The following is a 19,765-nucleotide window of genomic DNA, read 5'->3' on the forward strand; positions in this document are numbered from 1 at the left end:
GCTTAAACTCATCTACCTCTGCTCCTTACAGCTACACTGTCACACATGTGTCTCTCTCATCCATACACATGTTCTGTCCAAAAATAAAAGTACAAAAAGACGCTCAATGACCCTGTAAAGCCTGCTTCATAGCGTCAAACATTATTCAAGTTATTGAGTTTTGCTATTCTGCTAGCTGCCTATAGGTGCCAGTAAAACACTGTTCAAATTAAATAGACAACAGAAGAAAATCACGTGATTCTTGCGGACGCGTTGGCTTGACAACTGTAATCTTTACCTGGTGCTGAAGGTGAGAAAAAGATTTCCATTTTACACATGCCCGAGTGGGTGAATAGTATTGATTTGTTTATACTGTTGTGCATTGGTGAGACATTGTGTCTTTGGATTAGAGAGCGTTCGCTAAAAGCAAAGCTATCGTTAGTGTAGCTAGCTAGCTAGCACTGTGTACTGACCTGTGGCTAACCTTCTGACCAGTTTATTATAAACTATGTAATACCCACTATAAAACTTAACAGGCTCCTTGAATTTTGCATTCCCTCTCGAGCGGAGAGCATTTAATGATGCAAAAACTATTCGGAATTTATGAATATGTGTCAAAAAGTCGTGAAATGTCCAAATATGCTTACCTTTCAGCGAGCACTCAGAGGACACCATGCCAGAGATCAAATCAATATTCAGAGAAGTTCTGCCTAAACAAGGTTTGTACCAAAGCTATGTGGACAGCAGTAGTTACAAAAGGTTGTTTGTGTCTCTCAAGACAACACGTGAAGTGAACTGAAATTTCACAATAGCTTGGAGATTTAATCAAGATATGCTCTGTGGTCTCTCCTGAAAGTCTTTTCTGGCTTAAAAATATAATTCGGGTCAACATTTGGGACAATATTGCTTTTCTTTAGTTAAAGGTGTACGGGTTGTTAGTAAGAACAAGCTGTTCAGTGGCTCACAATCAGATGTGTAAGATGCCAGATTGGTAACTAGTTGACCAGATATCAAAAATATTGTTGAATTCTTCCGGAGTGGTTGAAAAGATATAAGTTTATAGATGTAGCATCGTATATTTGAAACTCCTTTAAATAGAACAGTAGCTCTGTTTGCAGTACTATAAAGGTTAAAGTGTAAAGAGAACATTTCTCACAGCTAATGTGCTGCAGACTTTTATGAGAAATAGCAGACATGCTAGGTTTTTACATAATATTTTCATTTATGCTTAAATTAAAATTTAATCATTTGTGGATTGTTTGAATGCACCTCACAGGACAGCTCTCCATGGAAGATGTCCCTACTATGGTTTTGTGTAAGCCAAAGCTGCTCCCACTCAAATCAGTCACCCTTGAGAAACTGGAGAAAATGCAAATGGAGGCTCAAGAGGCTGTTAAACAACAGGAACTGGCAATGAAGGAGCAACTACAGTAGATACCCAGTGAAGGATTGGAAAAAAACAAATGCCTAAACTGGCAAAAGTCCTTCAGATGGATCAAGCAAACACACTGATTCCAAGCACTGGAATGTATTTGTATGGACTTGGAGGGAATCTGGCGTTACAGAGTTAAAAAAAAAAAAGTGTTTAATCCCTCTTTGTCCCTTTTGAAAGTCTTGCTGTTCTGTGGTTAATGTTGAATGATCTATAGCATGGAATTAGCAAAGATTATATCTGTTACTTGCCAGTAGGGGTAGTGAGCTACTTAGGTACTACTTTAAAGTGTTATATTATCATTATTATTATTATTATTTTATATTTCAGATAACTGCTTATTTAAGTTGCAGTATGCAGTTAGTACTGTGTGTTAAACAGACAAAAACAGATTAAATGATTTCATAGTGATTTAATCAACAATCAAGGAACGTCAGGGTGTCTCTCACACTCCTTATTCCCCAAATATAAAAATAAACACTCTTAACACACCACTTTGTGAAGTTACCTGATTGGTATTCGTTTTTGCACAGAACTCGTGCCACGGATGTGTGATTAAAGACTGAAAACCTAGCACAGCATAGAAACAGTAGCTAGTTTGGAAGCTAATATTGCATTGAACCAACAAACTCTCTTTTATTTTATTTTTTTTTTAATACATTTTTATAAAGCTCTTGACACAAACCAGTCATGTCAATACAAACACTGCTTTCTAGAAAACACAAAAGGAGTGGCAGTGAAAACAAGAAAATACTGTACAAAACAATGTGGAATGACTGACACGGAGAGGTGTGGCACTTTAAGAGCTAGCTTATGTAAATGTTTATATTGAAACACCTTGGAGAGAGTGATCTACTTTAGTTTCAATCACAAGTGCATTTTTGTTTAAATTACCCTTACCTCAATTTTGGAAATGTACCTTATTTTGACCATTAGAAAGGAGAAAAACCATTTTTCAGGTACTTTGAAAAATATGCAAGTAAAAAAGTAGCTTTATGTTTTTTGGGGTAATATGGCACACAAAGTCTTCTCAGTAGCTTTCAAGTTTGACAACACCACCGTCTCCCTCGCTGACATACCTCTTACGGCCCCTGAGAGAAGATGAGAGCAACAACATGATTAACAAAAACAGAAGCACATCTCTGGAGACGAGTGTCAGATGTGTGTGAAAACCAGCGTGCTTACCGACAGGGACAGAGATCCCTCAACTTTACATCAATGATTCCCATGCTGAAGCTCTTGTCAACAAACTGCTCCAAGATAAAGTATGCACGAGGGACATCAATGTTGATCTCAGCGATGTCCATGTAAACTCTTTGGTAGCCCTACAAGAAAAAGACAACCATTTTACAGGGCTACAAAAAAAAAAGAAGAAAAAAAAAGCAGTGCATAATTCACACACCAGGTGGCACCATACCCTTCTCATTTGGTCCACAGTAATCACAGAGGACACAGAGAGTGACTTGAGTAGCTGCAGAACCATTTTGAAAGTTTTCTCTCCATTAGACTCCAACACCATCACTATCGCCTGCGAGAAACATTCACAATCCTGTGTTTAATTTAACTGAAGACCACACAATGCAACATTAAGGGTGTAAAGCTAAAGAAATCCCCTCAAAACAGATAAAATGTTTCAGTAGTTTTATAACATTTTACATTTAGACTGCATTTAATGTGTCTGCTGCTACATCAAATGTAGCCATGAATTTACCTCATAGGCAAACTCGTGATGGAAATGGGGAACCTCAAGATCTCTGAGGCATCGCTCAGCCTCCTTGCTGTCACCAGATAGGATGTACTCCTTCAGAAGAAGGTTCATCTGGCATGACAGAATACAAATGAGAATTTTTGTTATGGCAATATCCATACAGTAACAAAGAGCTACACAAAGAAAAACAAAACGCAAGTCTGCTGCCATCTGCTTTCCAATTTCACTTGAAAGTGATGAAAACAGACATATTTTATGGTAAATGGCCTGTATTTGTATAGCGCTTTACTAGTCCCTAAGGACCCCAAAGCGCTTTACATATCCAGTCATCCACCCATTCACACACTGGTGATGGCAAGCTACATTGTAGCCACAGCCACCCTGGGGCGCACTGACAGAGGCGAGGCTGCCGGACACTGGCGCCACCGGGCCCTCTGACGACCACCAGTAGGCAACAGGTGAAGTGTCTTGCCCAAGGACACAACGACCGAGACTGTCTGAGCCGGGGCTCGAACCGGCAACCTTCCGATTACAAGGCGAACTCCCAACTCTTGAGCCACGATCGCCCATGTGCCCATTTTACACACAACTGCTCAAAAGTTGTGAAAAGTTTTTTTGGGATACTTTTACTTCACCAATTCCTCGCTTTCAGACCTCTTAACGTTTCTCCCACATATGACTGCTATTTTGAAAACAACAACGAGACCAGGCAGGACCGGTTCATCAACATGGCACGGTTTGCATTTTAGGAAGAAGTTCTACAACCCCCCAAATACATGATGAAGACTGTACAGTGCTGCTTCAATTTTATTCGAGCTTTATAATAAGAACCAATTACAATTCAGAAAAACTGCTTTCATTTCAGAGTGTACTTGATTCTGCTTCATATAACCTACCTCTTTGATGAGCTGTATGACTGGTTGCTGGCCTCCACCTGTCCCCCATTGGCTATCTATGCGAAGCCCACCCATACTCATCTTCAGTAGCACAGCTGCTCGGTCCAGAGCCGCCCTGAGAAGAAAGCGATACACACAAGGTTTATAAAACTTTAACCTAAACTCTCTCTCCTTGTTTTGGAGAGTTGCTTGTAATGTTTAAAAGAGGTGGTGCCTGAGTAGAGCGTGCTGGAGTCAACACACATGATGCACACTTCCTCATTGGGAACTTTAAATCCTCTACCCTCAATCTACATTTCTCCAAATAGCAAGCTAGCAAGGAAAATTGGACATTTGCATTCTTAGATACAAATTAGACAGGCAACATGTAGTACAAACTCTTAACAAGAAGAAGGAAAAAAAAGAAAAAAAAAAAAAAAAAGAAGAAGAGTCCTGCAACAGATGGTCTGGTCCTAACAGAGCCCTGATCACAAAAAACAAGAGTCAGTCTGGGATTACATAAAAACATGGGCACTGAGGCAGTCTTCATTCAACCAACCTGCCCCAAACACCTTGTACACTGTGAGAACTGGTGCAGTTTCAAAAGCAAATCATGATCCCAACATTTTATTTTTATTAGATATTGTTTTGTTGTCCTTTTTTATAAATGCACACTTTTATTCAGTTTCTAGATAAACAATATAAATGGCAATATTTTTGAAAGCATCCTCACATCACTGGCAAAAACGTTTTAAACAATACTGTTCGTGTTAACCTGCTGCTCTCCAATTAGAGGACAACAAGAACAGCTGATCACAAGGCTAAACTAAATCCTCTTTTCTCATGAATCACATTGACTTATTGCATTATTCCAACAGCTATAATTACCCTGATCTCTCAAAATGCAAATGGTGCAGACAAACATGTAACTAACCATTAAAGCAATATAATAAAAGCAACCTATTGTGGGTTTGAAATCAGTTTATTGCTAAAAGATCTGGCTATATATGAAGACATTTTTAATTTCTGTGAAAAAACACAAAACAAACATTCCTTTTTGACTCCATGAACTTTTTAAAAACAAAGTTAATGATTTGGACATCTTTGTGCCATTTAAAAAAACAATAATAAAAAACTAAATTTTCAACCGTCCATCCTAACTATTACCCCACATAGGCTACAGCTGGCAAATATTATGAGTTTCAAGAGATTTATACAAATTTATTTTCTGAGACAGAAAAAAAAAACAAAAACATTTTTGCTATCATTTTATTCGAGCTCCAGAGTAAAACCCAAAGAAAATTTTTGTAAAATATTTACTGCCTATTTATTTAGCAAACTTTGATCTAACCCAAAATCTGAAATACAGATTTTGTATACAGTTTTTCGTATAGAATTACATATGGTATAGCTAAAATACAAACTTAACATGTACCCTGATCCTTTCAACAGAAATTATTACGCTCATTATTATTTATAGTTAGGTGCTCATATTTAACATGGTCAACGTTTAAAATAATGAGGTCAGTGTATGAACAAGTAATCCCTGTGAGCCAAAAGCTTCAGACTCGCCAGATTAATTGCTCTGTTTCTGACGGCAGAGAAATGTTCCTAATGTGGTAATACCAGGCCAACAGCTCCCCACCTACTGCCACAAACCTTCTGTTTGCTAAGGCTAGCAAATTAGAAGAGATTATTTAAAGGGAGAAAGAATAAAACTCCTTGTTTCATCATGCTAAGCTATTGTGGTGGAGTCCAAGAATGACATACCTTGCATATTCACAGTCAACTTTTCCTTTGTAGCCTTCGATGTAGGTCTTTGATAATATTTGGTCACTTACAGCTCGTGCAATGAATTGACCCACCAACTAAAAGAGAGATACAAAGATGGGAAAAAAGCAAATAATTTTAAACACTCTTGCACCATGTTCCTGTTTCTTAGAGCTGCTAACCCACTAAATCAGGAGATATGATTGGCTGGTCATTTATTTTCGGCATAAATAAAGTCGGCTTTCCACAGCCTGCAACAATAAGATTATTCGTAGTTTACAAGCTTCAGTTTGGAGGCCCCACAAAAACACTGACTGGACAGATGACTGACTGTTGCTTCACTTGCACGTGTCTCTTTGTTTACAGTAGTGTGAGCACGTGTATGAGGAAAATGAAAGAGCTGCCTTTGCTCTTCTGGCCTCCACAAAGCCTGGGCTCACTGTTGCTCATTGTTCCTGTACAGACAAGAGGCAGCTACATCTCAGCTGACCCACTGCTGTGTCTAGACCGACAGGCAAATGAGGAGTAAGGGGGCGTGTGCGGGCTTGTGTGTGAAACTGAGAGAGCGAAAGCGCGAAGGGAAGGAAGTGGGGGCAGGGCGCTATCATAATGTCCCTTTAAACCCACTGAGAATTTGGAGAGTGGGACAGACATGACCAGCGAGACCCAATGAGATGGCGAGAGGAGGGGTGCGGGGGGAAGTACGCAGAATAACCCTTTTAGCGTCCTTTGCTGAGCTTGCTTTTTGCGAGCACAGTTAGACAATAGCCACAGATCTCATGTCTGTGCAGGCCGAAAGGGAAAGAGCTCTAAAAAACACACCGGCTCTCTCTCGCACACCAACACACAAGAAAAAAAAAAGAAAAGAAAAACCCCACAGCGTTGTTCCCCTGTGCTCAACCACAAGCTATGTTAACACTTCAAACAAAAAGCATACTTCTAGCTGACGAGTGTTAAAACTGTTATCTTCTTTAAAGGGACTGACTTGAAATAATTATTCTTCAGGAAGTCAGTTTGTTAAATGTCCTTTACCACTTGTTTTATCTCGATTATCTTGCTCCAATTATCGCTGAAAGCCAGAATTATAACTGAAGTTCTTTTGTTTAACTGCAAAGACCTAGTTTGGACTCATATCCTCAAGAAACAAGTAACTAGAAAACACACAAACAGAATAAGTTGCTATCTGGGGACTAAGTATACACACATTTGTCTCCAAACACTCACCTGAGCAGCCCCAGGTGTGTCTAGTACCAAATCAGGCAACTCTCTGAGGAGTTTGTCAAATGACTTTTCCATGTCGCCGTGGGATAAAACAGGCCCACAAAGGTCAGCCAGCAGCCTGGAGGTGAGCTCTCGGTGGCTGGCTTTGGCCTCCAGGGCCAGTGCTACAGCCAGTGAGGGCACCACGCTCCGCATAGGCCCCAGGTTCAGCTCTGCAAGCAGCTCCTGGAAAAGGAAAAGGACACCAACTTGTCTTAGAATTCATGGTTGTGTTAATATCAGTTTTTTTTTTATTTTTTTTTATTGTGTGTTGATCTCAGCTTCTGTAATAGAGTAGCTCACCTCAACTGCCAGTATGCATCTACATTAACTTGGTAACACTCACCGCTACTTCATTTGTGTCTCCATGTTCAAAATACTCTTGCACTATGGGGGTAACAGTCTTCTCGAAGTCCCTTTCATCCAACGGGGGGACCACCGTCTCATACACACAGTTTTCCTGACAAAGCAGAATCGCACTTCAGTCACACTTGTTTGTGGAACATGTATCCTTTTTTTTTTACATTTGTAGAAGAGCCTGTGTTAATAATAATAATAATAATAATAATAATCATCCAGGTGATGTCAGCACAACAATTACCTGATCTTCATCATAGTTGGGGTCTCTTTCATCTACTGCCTCTGGTTCATAAACTTCACCAGATCTGCCCCATACACCTTTTCCTCCAGCCCCACCTGGAGACAAAGGGCAGTGACAATATGAATTGTGATGCGTGACATTGTCAAAGTGCTTTCTTTTTCTCTTTTAAAAGCTTTAGTGCCCCACATGTAGTGGCAAATCTTATTGTTTCATTATCAAGTGTACAAACAGGTTTGACAACAGGACTGAATTTAGTCATAAGCTTAAAATGTGAAATGCATTTGGTGCTCTACTTTGAACTAAAACAGCTACTGATACTTCATTTACTGCATGTTTCCTGAATATCCTGACTTGCTTTGGTCATAGAGTACAAACTTCCTTTAAGAAATGGGCTTCTAGTCATAAAAAAAGGGAAAAATACTCTTGTTTTTCCATTAGCATTTAGTCTAAATTTAATCAATCTGTCTGCATAATTTGTACCAATCCAAAAATCACTTCACTCCAGTCAAGTTCCTGTATGTTACATGCATCACTGTGTTGGTATATGGGGGTCTACTCGCTAAATACTTCCTATGCAGATACATGCAGAGAACTGAAGCTGCTGCCAACATGCTTCCCAGGCTACATTTTCTGTGTAGACACAAGCAGCAAACATCTGCCAGTTCTGAGGTCAGCACTGGCAGATTGCAGACGGTTTAAGAAGCTGAATGCCAAAGCAGCTTGTGAGACATCCCTTAAAACCTCCATTAGTCTCCCACCCAGTATGTGGCATACGACATGTCACTATATTTAGCAGAGTCCACCTTGGTTGTGAAAACCGCCAAGCTTTAGCATTTAAACATTACACTTTTTCCAAACCTTAAATGCATAAAATTTTCCATGCAGGAAAGCTACAAGCTCAAATTGCCAGGCTCTGATAGTGTGGCAGTTCTGTTACGCAATCGAGGAAAAAAAAGAAAGAGAAACAAAAGAGGGCAGGCTCTGCGCAGGGAGAAACTAGACATGCCCATGGGGAGAGTCAAGTGCCTGAACTGTACTGCAGTCTGCAGGGACACATACTGTAACCGAGAACTGTATGCTGACATCACTGAAGATCTGCAGCGAGAGGTGGCCGAAGGATTGGAAAATGCTGACACTTTGCTAAACTCTCATCTACTTATAGATCAACAATTATCTATACAACCTATACAAGAGGCAAAACGTTGGCAGGTCAGAGAAGCCATTATGCAACATTTCCAGCTGATTGAAAAAATTATATTTTCAATAGCATAATTATCTATAGCGTTAATGTTGCTTTACACCCAAATAGATAGACAACAAAAACACGGGAAATCAGATGCTCTATAAGCCTTGTGACTGTAACTTTAAACAGCACCTGTGCATCCAATAGTTATCTTAAAGATGGACTATTCATGTCACATCCTGTGCATTAATATCAACAACGAAAGCAGTTAGTGGTACATTATACACAAAATGGTACCAGGATTGTTTTTATTTTAACCTTCTCACAACAAAATAAATAAATAAATTAGACCTCCTATTAACAAAACTAGTTACAACGAACGATTATGTTACAATGCTATTTTTGGGGAAGGGGGGCATTCACCATTCTGCAAAGAAGCCTGGAAATTTCCAGAAAGGCTTGGCTGAGCAGATGACAAGGGGAAAAAAAGGATACAAGTGAGTCGGAGCCATTTGTTTACTTGTTAATTGGTTTATGGCTTCCATAAAATAAAAAACAACAACGACAACAACAACAAGAATGGATGACAGCACTACATGAATGTGTGGATGTAGCACCTTCCCTTTGAAGTCCGGGAATCTGAAATACAAATGGCTCTTTGATAAACATTCACATGCCTTTGATAACGACCGTGCTTTGGTTACAACTGTGCTACGTTCTTCATTTAATAATATGCTCTTACCTTTCTTTGGGAGGCCTCTGCCCTTCCCGAGCCGGGACTTTCTGTCTAACAGCTTGCTCTTGGGACTTGTGGGTGCCACTGAAGTTCCCCTAACCACATCTCCATTATCGCTGAGCGAGTCCCCCCTGCCAGAGTCCCTGGAGGAGTTCTTCCTCAGCCTCCGCTTGGCCTTGGCCTTCAGACGTGCCTCATGGATGCTGTTGCTAGAGGAGGCCACCCAGTTGCCATTGATCTCGTTGTTAATATTTTTATTAGCGATAATGAAACCTCCATTGTCTTCCTCCCCAGATACAAAAGAGTCACTCAGGTCTCCAATCTCTGTTGGTTTACAAGAGAAAATTGTGGTGAGTTCGTGTTTGGTTTGATTTGATTTGATTGACAATATGCATGCATGCAGTTAATTTCTATCTGCACTTAAACACAGACTACAGCTGAGGGGGAGTAAAAAAAGTAACCGAATCTGTACAGTGCAAGATAACATACTTTCACCCACTTCCGCATGAAAAAAAACCCCCACTGCCCCACATCCTATCCAGCTGATGAAGCACAATACTTAAATGGCTCTAAATGCTCACACTTACCCACGGGGTTTGCGTTCAGCCAGGCCTCGCAGTCAGCTGCCATGATTTACAGTAGAAAATAAGCTTTTGCGACAGAACGGCGCAAAAACAGAATTTCAAGCGATACCTGCAATAACGAACAAGAAACTGTCACCTTATGTGTGGACGTGCGTCGATAACAAGCCCAGACAAGATTCAGTAACACCACGCCTCCCCCCTCCCCCTGTTCATTCAAAGTCGCACTGTTGATAAACAATGCCTAACGCTACATTAGCTTAAATATTCACTGCTAGGAGATGTAACTGCTTTAAAAATCTATCTCCGTGCGCGTATCAACGAATAAAACGCCCACACCGTCCAATATCCGCACTTTTGTAGGCGTTTTATGCGTCGCTAACGGTTATCTAGCTCTTCTTCTCGAAGCCCGAACGTCAATTAAACATAATGTCAAATTGCAAAGTCGCGAGCTCGTTCTCCATCTTGAAATACATCTATAAAATCCTAATATCTTTATCTACGCTGTCATATAAATCACAGCATTGGGAAAAAAAAAAACAACAACAGAAAAATCTCCGACCGTCTGCTGTGTCCAAGCTCCAAACTGTGACACGAACACTGTTGTTTTTGTTTTACTGACAGGTAACGCTGGCACTTAGGCCAATGTTTTTCCTTTGCTCATTGGCTGGGGGAAAGGTTTTTTAAAGAAAGAGCCAATCAGCATGCAACACGGATTTCCTTCTCGCAATTTCTGTGAGGCCCGTGTGCTTTATTAAGTGCTGCCCTCTGTCGGCGATGTCGCGGAGCTGCACTTTCTATACATAGAAGTCATTTATTGGCAAAAATGGCATGTACTGGCAGCTGCAACATGCAGGTTTCCAAAAATAATAATAATAAAGCTATGGTCTTATTGACGTTACATTATCGATAGCCTAGGATAAGACATTATTAAAATATAAACTATTTGTGTGGTACTTTATACATTTATATTTGTATTTTTTTTTAAATAAAGATTAAAGTATATGTCTAAATTTATATAAATGTCTTTTATTTTCACCAAAATCGTCTAAAATCAATAATGGAGGAAGAATATTGAGATGCTAGTGCTAAAACTTTTGCTTTTTGACAGTTTCTAATGCAAAATATGCATAAATTCTCTACCATTAAATGGCCCTTCTTCCTCATCAACCTCTCTATGTATCAGAGAGAGTGATGAAAAAGAGCATAAGGCTGTGGTGGACAACTTGGTCACAAGGAGTGAGTAAAACCATCTGCATCTTAATGTGGCAAACACTAAACACTAAAAAGTGGTTGTGGATGAGGTAGCCACGAACACCAGTGACCCTTATTTTCATCCACTGGGTCTGTGTGGAGAAAGTAGATGATTACAAATACTTTGGTGTTCATGACAATAAACTGGACTTCATCAAAAACACAGAAGGCCTCTGTTTCTATTTTCAGAGATGACTGAGCTCCTTTTACAGCTGTTCAGGATCTTTTATGAGTTTGTGCTGGACAGTACCATGCTCTTTGCTGTTGTGTGCTAGGGCATTACACTGAGTGTGGTGGAAAAATAACAGATTCAGTACACTAATCCGAATGCCAGTACCGTTGTGGGTGCGGAGCTTGACTGTCTGACAGAGGCTTCAGAAAGGAGGAGGCTATCCAAGTTACAGTCAGTATTGGAGAGTCTGCAAAATGTGGCCACCAGACTTTATAATTCACATTTATAATTCCTTACTTTCATTTCTGAACATAAAAATTGGTTTAAGTGATTGAATGTTATACTTGTTCTGGCTAAGATTTGAGTGTAGAAACATGAATTCATTTTATATGGCTAATAAATACCAATATAATTTTTAGTTTTAAACAAGACTGTGACAGCTTTCAAAAAATGTGTTATGTTTTTTATTGTTGGTTTTTTTTCATGTCAGGTGGTCTAATAAATTTATTACGTACTGTATAGCTCACTTCCAGTTTCTAGTTCCAGACCTATTGATATAAAGGGATGATGCATTACTTTAACAAAAACGTTTTGTATGTTAACACCAGTTACATTGGGACAACTGATGTTTAATTGATATTAAAAACTGATTTTTTTCCACCATGGCAATATTATACTTAATTTAATGTAATGATAATTTCACTAAACGTTATAAAAAAAATACATGTAGTTGAAAAGTGGGGTACATGGCCAATCTTCCATTTTTAAAATTGGTATTTTAAGTGAATAACTAAAATTCTGAAAACCTCGTGTATGAACAAACTTAAATTATCATTACAACATTTTCATTATAAGGTCACTCAAAAGGATTTTTGCAATTGACAGCATTTCCAGTTTTTGTAGTGCGATCCGGATTTTTGCATATTGTGAGTAACCAGCAGATTCAAATTTATCACAGTAAACAAATAATGATGAAATAAAAAACACGCATCTGCATTTAAAAACTTTCTCTGGGTTTTACATTTCTGTTTACAGCAGTAGATTTATTGCAGAATTACATGGATGTAGTGGGGTTTTTTTTTTTTGCCTCAACACTTGGTGGAGCTCTTTCACAGCGCTGCCTTTCAAGGTTATTACACACAAAAAAGCTGCTAAAGCAAAATGATCGAATCTGTTTTTTGTTCAAGAAAGGAAGATGGCTAATTTGAGACATTCACATGGTTTATTCAAGTGTTTTCCATCAAAAAGTCAAGAAGTCTGTCAAAGAAAAATAATACTATATTGCTGAAGTCACAGGATCAGTATTCACAGTATACAAAAACAGAGTGTGAGCTTGATAATCCCTCCGTAACAAATTGTCGTAACATGAAACAGTTCATGTTTAAGTTAAACACATGGTCCAGTTGAAGTTTCATATCTAAGGCATTACATGTCTTGGCAAATATGACTGGGATTGTCCTATGAATTACATTCAACATAAAAGAGAAAATAAAGATCTTTTGTATCACTGAAACATTATTAATCTAAAGGACGTATAGTCGTATAGTTGAAAGGAGGTGATCCATCGGTGTTGACTAATTATAGGCCAATATCAAATTTGTGTGTTTTATCCAAAATCCTGGAATCTCTAGTTTGTGACCAGTTGAAAGAGTTTTTGTACTCTAATAATATTGTCTCCAAATTTCAGTCAGGCTTCAGGAAAAAACACAGTACTAACACTGCCACTATGAAAGTGATAAATGATATTATTGTGGCACTTGATAAGAAATTGTACTGTGCGTCACTCTTTATTGACCTCTCAAAAGCTTTTGACACTGTTGATCATGCAGTCCTAAAAAACAGACTGCTCAGCCTTGGATTGTCAGAACATGCATTAGCGTGGTTCTCAAATTATCTGAAAAATAGAACCCAGTGCATTAAACTTGAAGGTCTTTGTTCTAAATTTGTTGCTGTCCACAAGGGGGTGCCACAGGGCTCAGTTTTGGGTCCCCTTCTGTTCCTTTTATATATCAATGACTTGGGTCAAAATGTCTCAGACACAAATTTGCATTTTTATGCTGACGACACAGTTATTTACTGTTATGGATCATCTCTTGCTCAGGCCATTGAAACTTTACAGAAAGCCTTTGTTGCTTTCCAGCATTCACTTATTCAGCTAAAATTAGTTCTCAATGCTGACAAGACTAAGCTAATGTTGTTTTCCAAGTCAAAGAAGGTCCCGGAGCCTATTCCAGTGGTGTCCACCCTTGAAGGAAATGTCATAGAGATAGTTCATGAATATAAATACCTTGGTGTCTGGATTGATGACTCCTTCACCTTTAAACCACATATAGAGAGACTAGTAAAGAAACTGAGACTTAAACTTCGTTTTTTCTTCCGTAATAAACAGTGCTTTTCTTTTGCAGTAAAAAAACGTCTTGTCACTGCAACCTTTTTATCTGTGTTAGATTATGGTGACATTCTGTATATGAACGCTTCTTCTTCATGTCTTCTAATGTTGGACACGATGTATCATGCTTCCTTGAGGTTTATTACCAATTGTAAATACCTGACCCATCACTGTGATTTGTACTTAAGAGTAAAATGGCCTTCTTTGGCCATTAGAAGACAGGGGCATTGGTACACTTTTATTTACAAAGCTATGCTTGGATTGCTGCCTCCTTAAATTTGTACTTTGGTCACAAGGACAAATAGTGGTTCTTACTCCTTGCGCTCAAATGATCAGCTGCTGTTGTCTGTTCCCCTTGTCCGCACAGAGCTGGGTAAGAAAGCCTTTGTCCACTCTGCGCCTTTTTCATGGAACATGTTACAGAAAGACTGGAAACTAACTGAATTGTTGTCTTTAAATGTTTTTAAAACTAAACTCAAAGGCCTACAGGCTGCCTCAATAATGTGTAATTGTTTTGTGTAATTTTAACTTTGTTTGTTCGTATGTATTTGTCTTGAAATGTGCTGCCTCTTGGCCAGGACTCCCTTGAAAAAGAGGTCTTTGATCTCAACGGGACATTCCTGGTTAAATAAAGGTTAAATAAAATAAAAATAGTTTTCCCTGACGGATACTGAAGTTCACAATCGCATGTGGGGGGGAAAGGGAAAAAACAAAACAAAAACAGCCTTAGATATAAATAAAAATGTTAATTTTATTATTTATACAGTGAAATTTGTTTAACAAGAACAATAAACCTGAGAATCTGCCTCAGTTTTTAAACCGAGGGGGGGAAAAAACACAGTGGCCCTGAGAGCTCACGTCACAAAGACGTACGAGAAGATAAAACACAAGCAGATGAAGAAAACATCCTCACTGATGATGCCACAAATGCTTTTTGGGTTTTTTTGTTGTTATTGTCCAGTTTTCTTAAATACACATAGCTCTCAGGCTCTGTAACAAAAAAAAAAATCATAAACTTAATACCCAACATATTCAAGTAATTTAGCAGACCTAAGTCTGTCCCAGTTGTTTCAGTGATGACGAGACAAAATTCAAAACACAAACTGTAAAAGACTTTTTTCTAGATAATTTAAGATAAATGTAAATGCACTTTTATTCCAACAATATAACTTAATTTCATTTCACACAAACCATTAAAGTAAACTGTAAGAAAAATGATAAAATTGAAGTTAAATTTTAAAACCTTACTATACATTTCACTTCATGTATGTACAAACCTGAAAGCCTCTATTGCCTGCGCCATTCAAACATTGCTCTCCCATAAACATCAGCATTCTTGTATTTGTCCGCATGTTCCATGTATGGCATTATCCGTGCTTTAGGATCGTTTAGAAAATCCTTCCTCTGATGTTCGTTTTGGAGTAGGTGAGAGGTCGAAGTATCGTCACTGTGCAGCTGGAGGTTCGGTCAGCATGCTCGATAGACTGACCTCTGCCAGCTGGGAAAGGTATTTCTGTTAAAAAGAAATCAAAGCAGATACCTGCTTAATACCTGCAAGTTGTGTGCTAGCCGTCTCATAAGTCGGTCTTGCTCCAGAACATCCCTCAGCACCCTAAAACCCATCCATGCTTTGGTTTTTCTTCAGACACCCTTCACAGGAAAGCACTTCACAATTGATCGATATAATCCCAGGAAGAGACACATTATACTCAGTAAAATTAAAGTAATCTAAATGCTGATATAAAAATCCAGCCTCATTCTGAGAAGTGTCAGCACGATGGCTTAAATCATTTATTTTGTACTGTCTCGAGATGAGAAGAGTAAAACAAGAATCAAAACAAAATCAAACAAAACAAACTGCTAAACACACAGAGCTTTGACAGACAGCACAACTGTTTAAAACTGTTTTTTTCCTCCTTGGAATGTAATGCATCAAATGTGAAGGAAACACGCTCCCCGACCTCGCTTCAGCTGTGCTGCAAAGGACGAGGGAAATGTAAGATGGGTCGGTGCTGACTGGCCAATAACGGGAAACCTAATACAGTCGCAAGTTTACATGCGATGCCTATGTTCGTGCGTATGTGTGCGCGTTAGGACGTGACAGCAAGCTGTATATTTATGTTCGATTTCAATTTACGATTACGATCCATTGATTTTGTTAAAAACTTTTTTTTGTCATTTAAATTTGAGCTGTTATGAAATGAACTTAGAAACTTAGAAAGACTTAGAAAATGGGTTCAACGATTTGTCAAGCCACAAACGCCCATTAGAAAAGTAAATCCTCACATTTCAGGAACTCGAATTAGCAAATTTTCTCTCAATAAACAATAACAAAAGAGACAAAAGAGTTATTTATTGCCAAAAGTGTCTTTGTGCTATCTGATCATTTAATATCTGTTATGTCTTCCAAACGAAATTTTGTGAAGAACATCTTTCTGAGAGCAATGGAGTCTGAATGAATCATTTGCTCCATGCATTGATAGGTAACACAGCCTCTGCAGTGGGGTTAGTGCTGAATTAAAATATAAAGATAAGTCATTTTTATCATTGCAATCCTGTTTGGAGAACAGAATCCTACTTAATAAAAAAAGAAAAGAAAAATAAGTTTTATCCTCATGTGACAAAAGCAAGGCAAATTAATATAATATGCACGTGCTGACTGTGGAACAAAGAGATTACTCTCTAGGCTGAAAACAGCTGGTGTAATCTTTCGTTAAGGCCACAGTTGATGTGGCCTAATGAATCCCTCAGTAAGGAGTGTGCGTCACACAGATCGACTTTATATGGGCATGCGGGAATGCCAGCACACACGGGTTTATGTCAGATACACTATCTCCCGCCATAAAGGCTTGATGTGTTCATATAATTAATTTCTCAAAGACTGGATAAAAGAATGGAGGTGTGTGCCGTCTCGCAGTTTGTACCTGTAGGTTCCTGTAATGGACGGTGCTGCGGCAGTGAGTGGTCTTTGCAGTTTCCTCACTGGTGTAGAAAAGTCCGCAGAGTTTACAGTAGAAGCCGGTTCTTGGCACAACAAACTCCACTCCTATGAGAGAGCGAAAACAAGAATTACAATTTAATCCTTGTCAAAAGACGAGACTCGCATGGTATTTAATAATGAAACCTTTTTTAGAAGGATTTTGATCCAGAACCACAGTCAAGCCTCATCCCACTAATTTGAGTCATTCTACAAATTTGCATACATTTTTTCTAGATAATAAAAAAAAAAACAATTATAGAAGGTCAGTTATCAAACGTAAATTAACTACTCTACTGGGACTGGCTCGTGGGTTTTGCGGCTGACTGAAACCATCATGCTGCTGGTCTCAGATTACACATTTTCTTCTCTCTCCCCCGGGTGCCCTGATACCAAATTAACTTTGAACTAACTTTAATTGTAAATGTTTTTTTCCTGTACTGACTTCTTTCAACTCATAGTCTCCATCATCCTTTCTTTTCTTTTTCTCCATAGAAAATACATAGTATTCTTTATTCTAACAAACATCACAAGGTTTTAAAATTTATTGTCTTTTAATCCAAATGTATCTTGTCCAGACGTGTTTTGTTTTTTTCTGCTTTCTAATATTTGTTCTATTTCCCCCCGTCTGCATAGGTTATAGTAACAGATTTAAGGGCACCAGATGGGTTGTAGCTGAAGGTAAACAGAGGCTTGGTTAAAAATTAAACATGGTTGGACCAATGAGCACTGAATAAAGCACACTGGGAGTGATGGGGTACGTGGAGACCTTAACAGTTGCTTGAATATTCTGTATGTCAGTTGTAAACAACTATGAATTCAGTGGGATTAAGGAACTTTACACTCTCATTGCAAAATGTCTTATAATAAACAAAACCCAGAAACTAAAGTAGTTTTCCGTCATGAACAATGTCAGGGGAATCAATTTGTTTGATTTAGCCGAGGGAGAACCTGGATCAAGTGTATGGAGCAGGACACGTGACATCTAATCATTTGTTCTGACTCCATCGGGCAATTATCTGAGCTATTTGCACATGGGCACAATCAGACATCACGCAGACTGAATGGAGCTGGCAAGGCAACAGCTGTTTAATGTCCAATATAACTCTACTGGACATTCGATGATAGATTTCCAAAGGGTAATGTAATAAAATCACAATCTGATTTTGTGCGGTTAAATTCAATTGAAAGAATGGGATTATATTATCTAACAATAAAAGCGATCATACCCTGCTGGCAGTGAGTTCTTATAGTCTGCCCACTGCATTCATTTCAGACTCAAAGACACGGCAAAGCCCTATTTTTAATACCAGGATTAATTATGTATAACATAACTGTATAGGTTCTCAGTCATCTGTAATCTTAAGAGCTTGCAGAGAAGGTGACTAGACTCCTTTAAGTTTTTTGAAGATGTTTCACCTCTCATCCATGAGGCTTCTTCAGTTCTGGACTTTAAAAGAAGTCCAGTCGCCTTCTTTTCAAGCTCTTAAGAATTATTTATAACCAAAACAACTAAAAAAAAACAACAACAACACTTTTAGTTAGCGGGAATAAAATGATTGCTGGACATATATAAAACATAAGCGCAATGATAATGTGCTCTTAAATAACTAAAAGCTAAATGTATTAAGAATGTTCTAAATGGTTGTTTGAGGCTTTGTTACATATTGACTCAGTGACTCAGAAACCTTTGTAAATTTGTTTCTGACTGGGTCCCACAATGATCCACATTTATTACAAATAAGAAAAAGGCTAAGAAAAAAACTAAATTTAAAAGCTGGAAACTAACAGGAGCCAAGCTGAATTGAAAACACATCCACCACACACACCTATTTTCACTTTCAGGCTGGTAAAAAATGAACAAGATGGAAACAATCAGAAGACTTATCAGTATTCCATTGGTGTTTATGCACACGGTTTTTTTCTGGACACACATGCAACAGAAATAGCTGCACAATGCTTGTGTGTGTGCACTGTGCACTGAGCTCTGTTGTTGTTGTGCCACTCCAGGGCTTTTGTACAGTAAGTCTCTGCACCGCAGGCTGAAAACTGGCCATGTGCTTTGGCTGCGTCATTCTAGCTCTAATGATGATATAAATACTGATCCCTCAGGGGTGCATTTCACAACCTGCTCACAGAAATAGGTCAGCAAGTAGCCAAGCAGTTCCAGGCAATTAGAGTGCTAATGCAACAGATTGTCAGTGCCCTTACTAATGGTGAAAAAGATAATACTTTATCTTTGGGACTAAGATTATGGGCTCAAGACTCCCGCAGCTTTTGTCCACGATAATGAATAAATATAGCTGTGATAAGCAGGTTTTAAGCACACTGCTTTGAAATATATGGACTAAAGAATTTTCAGAACTGAGAGCAGACAAAAGCATGAGGATGCACGCTGAGACTTCTGTTTCAAACCTTATTCTCTGACCATCAGGATATACATTTTTTTAACAGCAACGGGTGTTAACTGGCCTCTAACATACAACCAGGTTAAATTAAATGTAAATCTTTTACAAACAATTGTGCAGTTGATCAGAATGAGGTTGTTAATTATTAACAAACTCGTTAGGAGCAGAGGAGGTGTGTGTGAGCTTGTGAATTTCTAATGCAATGAAATCTGATGGTAAACAATTTTTAAATTGCCAGCTCAATAGTACAAAATCCTTTCTCCTGCGTGCTCTGTGCAGGCTCCCTCACCTAAACCTAAAGTATTTCCAGTAGTGCAAATGCATTTGAAGCTGACCATACCCTGTTGTGTGTTTTATCTGAGCAGCAGATTTTTTTTTTTTTAATTTAATCAGAATGTCACACGTAAGAAGTCTAGACTAGATTAGAAAAAAGGTGTTAC

At 38.6% G+C, this 19,765-nt stretch overlaps 2 protein-coding genes and 1 long non-coding RNA gene across 5 annotated transcripts in view; 1 reads left to right on the plus strand and 2 right to left on the minus strand.

Annotated features, from left to right (window-relative positions):
* The first annotated feature begins 223 nt into the window (after nucleotides 1-223).
* LOC146630901 (uncharacterized) lies at nucleotides 224-1,897 on the plus strand. The gene is made up of 3 exons (XR_014906262.1): nucleotides 224-289; nucleotides 634-698; nucleotides 1,256-1,897. It is a non-coding gene; the product is annotated as an uncharacterized LOC146630901 (long non-coding RNA).
* Nucleotides 1,898-2,375: 478 nt separating this feature from the next.
* Nucleotides 2,376-10,726, minus strand: pdcd4b (programmed cell death 4b). The gene is made up of 12 exons (XM_085356181.1): nucleotides 10,688-10,726; nucleotides 10,132-10,237; nucleotides 9,551-9,868; nucleotides 7,626-7,720; nucleotides 7,371-7,484; nucleotides 6,989-7,210; nucleotides 5,765-5,862; nucleotides 4,016-4,130; nucleotides 3,123-3,230; nucleotides 2,829-2,939; nucleotides 2,597-2,736; nucleotides 2,376-2,502 (listed from the first exon to the last, which is right to left on the minus strand). The coding sequence occupies exons 2-12, from the start codon at nucleotides 10,172-10,174 to the stop codon at nucleotides 2,442-2,444; spliced, it is 1,425 nt and encodes a 474-aa protein (XP_085212307.1). The 5' UTR covers nucleotides 10,175-10,237; nucleotides 10,688-10,726; the 3' UTR covers nucleotides 2,376-2,441.
* A 3,915-nt stretch (nucleotides 10,727-14,641) lies between these two features.
* Nucleotides 14,642-19,765, minus strand: part of rbm20 (RNA binding motif protein 20) — a 50,872-nt gene continuing 45,748 nt past the window's right edge. For 2 of the 3 annotated variants that reach the window (XM_085355024.1, XM_085355023.1), the window contains exons 13-14: nucleotides 16,865-16,986; nucleotides 14,642-15,453 (exon numbers count right to left, since the gene is read on the minus strand). In XM_085355024.1, coding sequence (XP_085211150.1) covers nucleotides 15,385-15,453; nucleotides 16,865-16,986 — 191 coding nt within the window. In that variant the 3' untranslated portion in view covers nucleotides 14,642-15,384. The remainder of the gene's footprint in view (nucleotides 15,454-16,864; nucleotides 16,987-19,765) is intronic. The other variant, XR_014906241.1, reaches the window with a different exon arrangement.

The sequence above is a fragment of the Diplotaxodon limnothrissa genome, linkage group LG6 (assembly GCF_057381915.1).
Source record: "Diplotaxodon limnothrissa isolate DT_005_m linkage group LG6, D_limnothrissa_male_GT1.1, whole genome shotgun sequence".
NCBI lineage: Eukaryota > Metazoa > Chordata > Actinopteri > Cichliformes > Cichlidae > Diplotaxodon > Diplotaxodon limnothrissa.

What these genes read in the sequence shown, in the direction of transcription:
- pdcd4b (XM_085356181.1), bottom strand. Translation starts at nt 10,174, where the DNA reads ATGGCAGCTGACTGCGAGGCCTGGCTGAACGCAAACCCCGTGG. An exon ending in GAGACACAAATGAAGTAGCG is followed by an intron (nt 7,211 to 7,370) that starts GTGAGTGTTACC and finishes TTCCTTTTCCAG; the next exon opens with GAGCTGCTTGCAGAGCTGAA. An exon ending in CTGTGGACCAAATGAGAAGG is followed by an intron (nt 2,737 to 2,828) that starts GTATGGTGCCAC and finishes TTTTTCTTGTAG; the next exon opens with GGCTACCAAAGAGTTTACAT.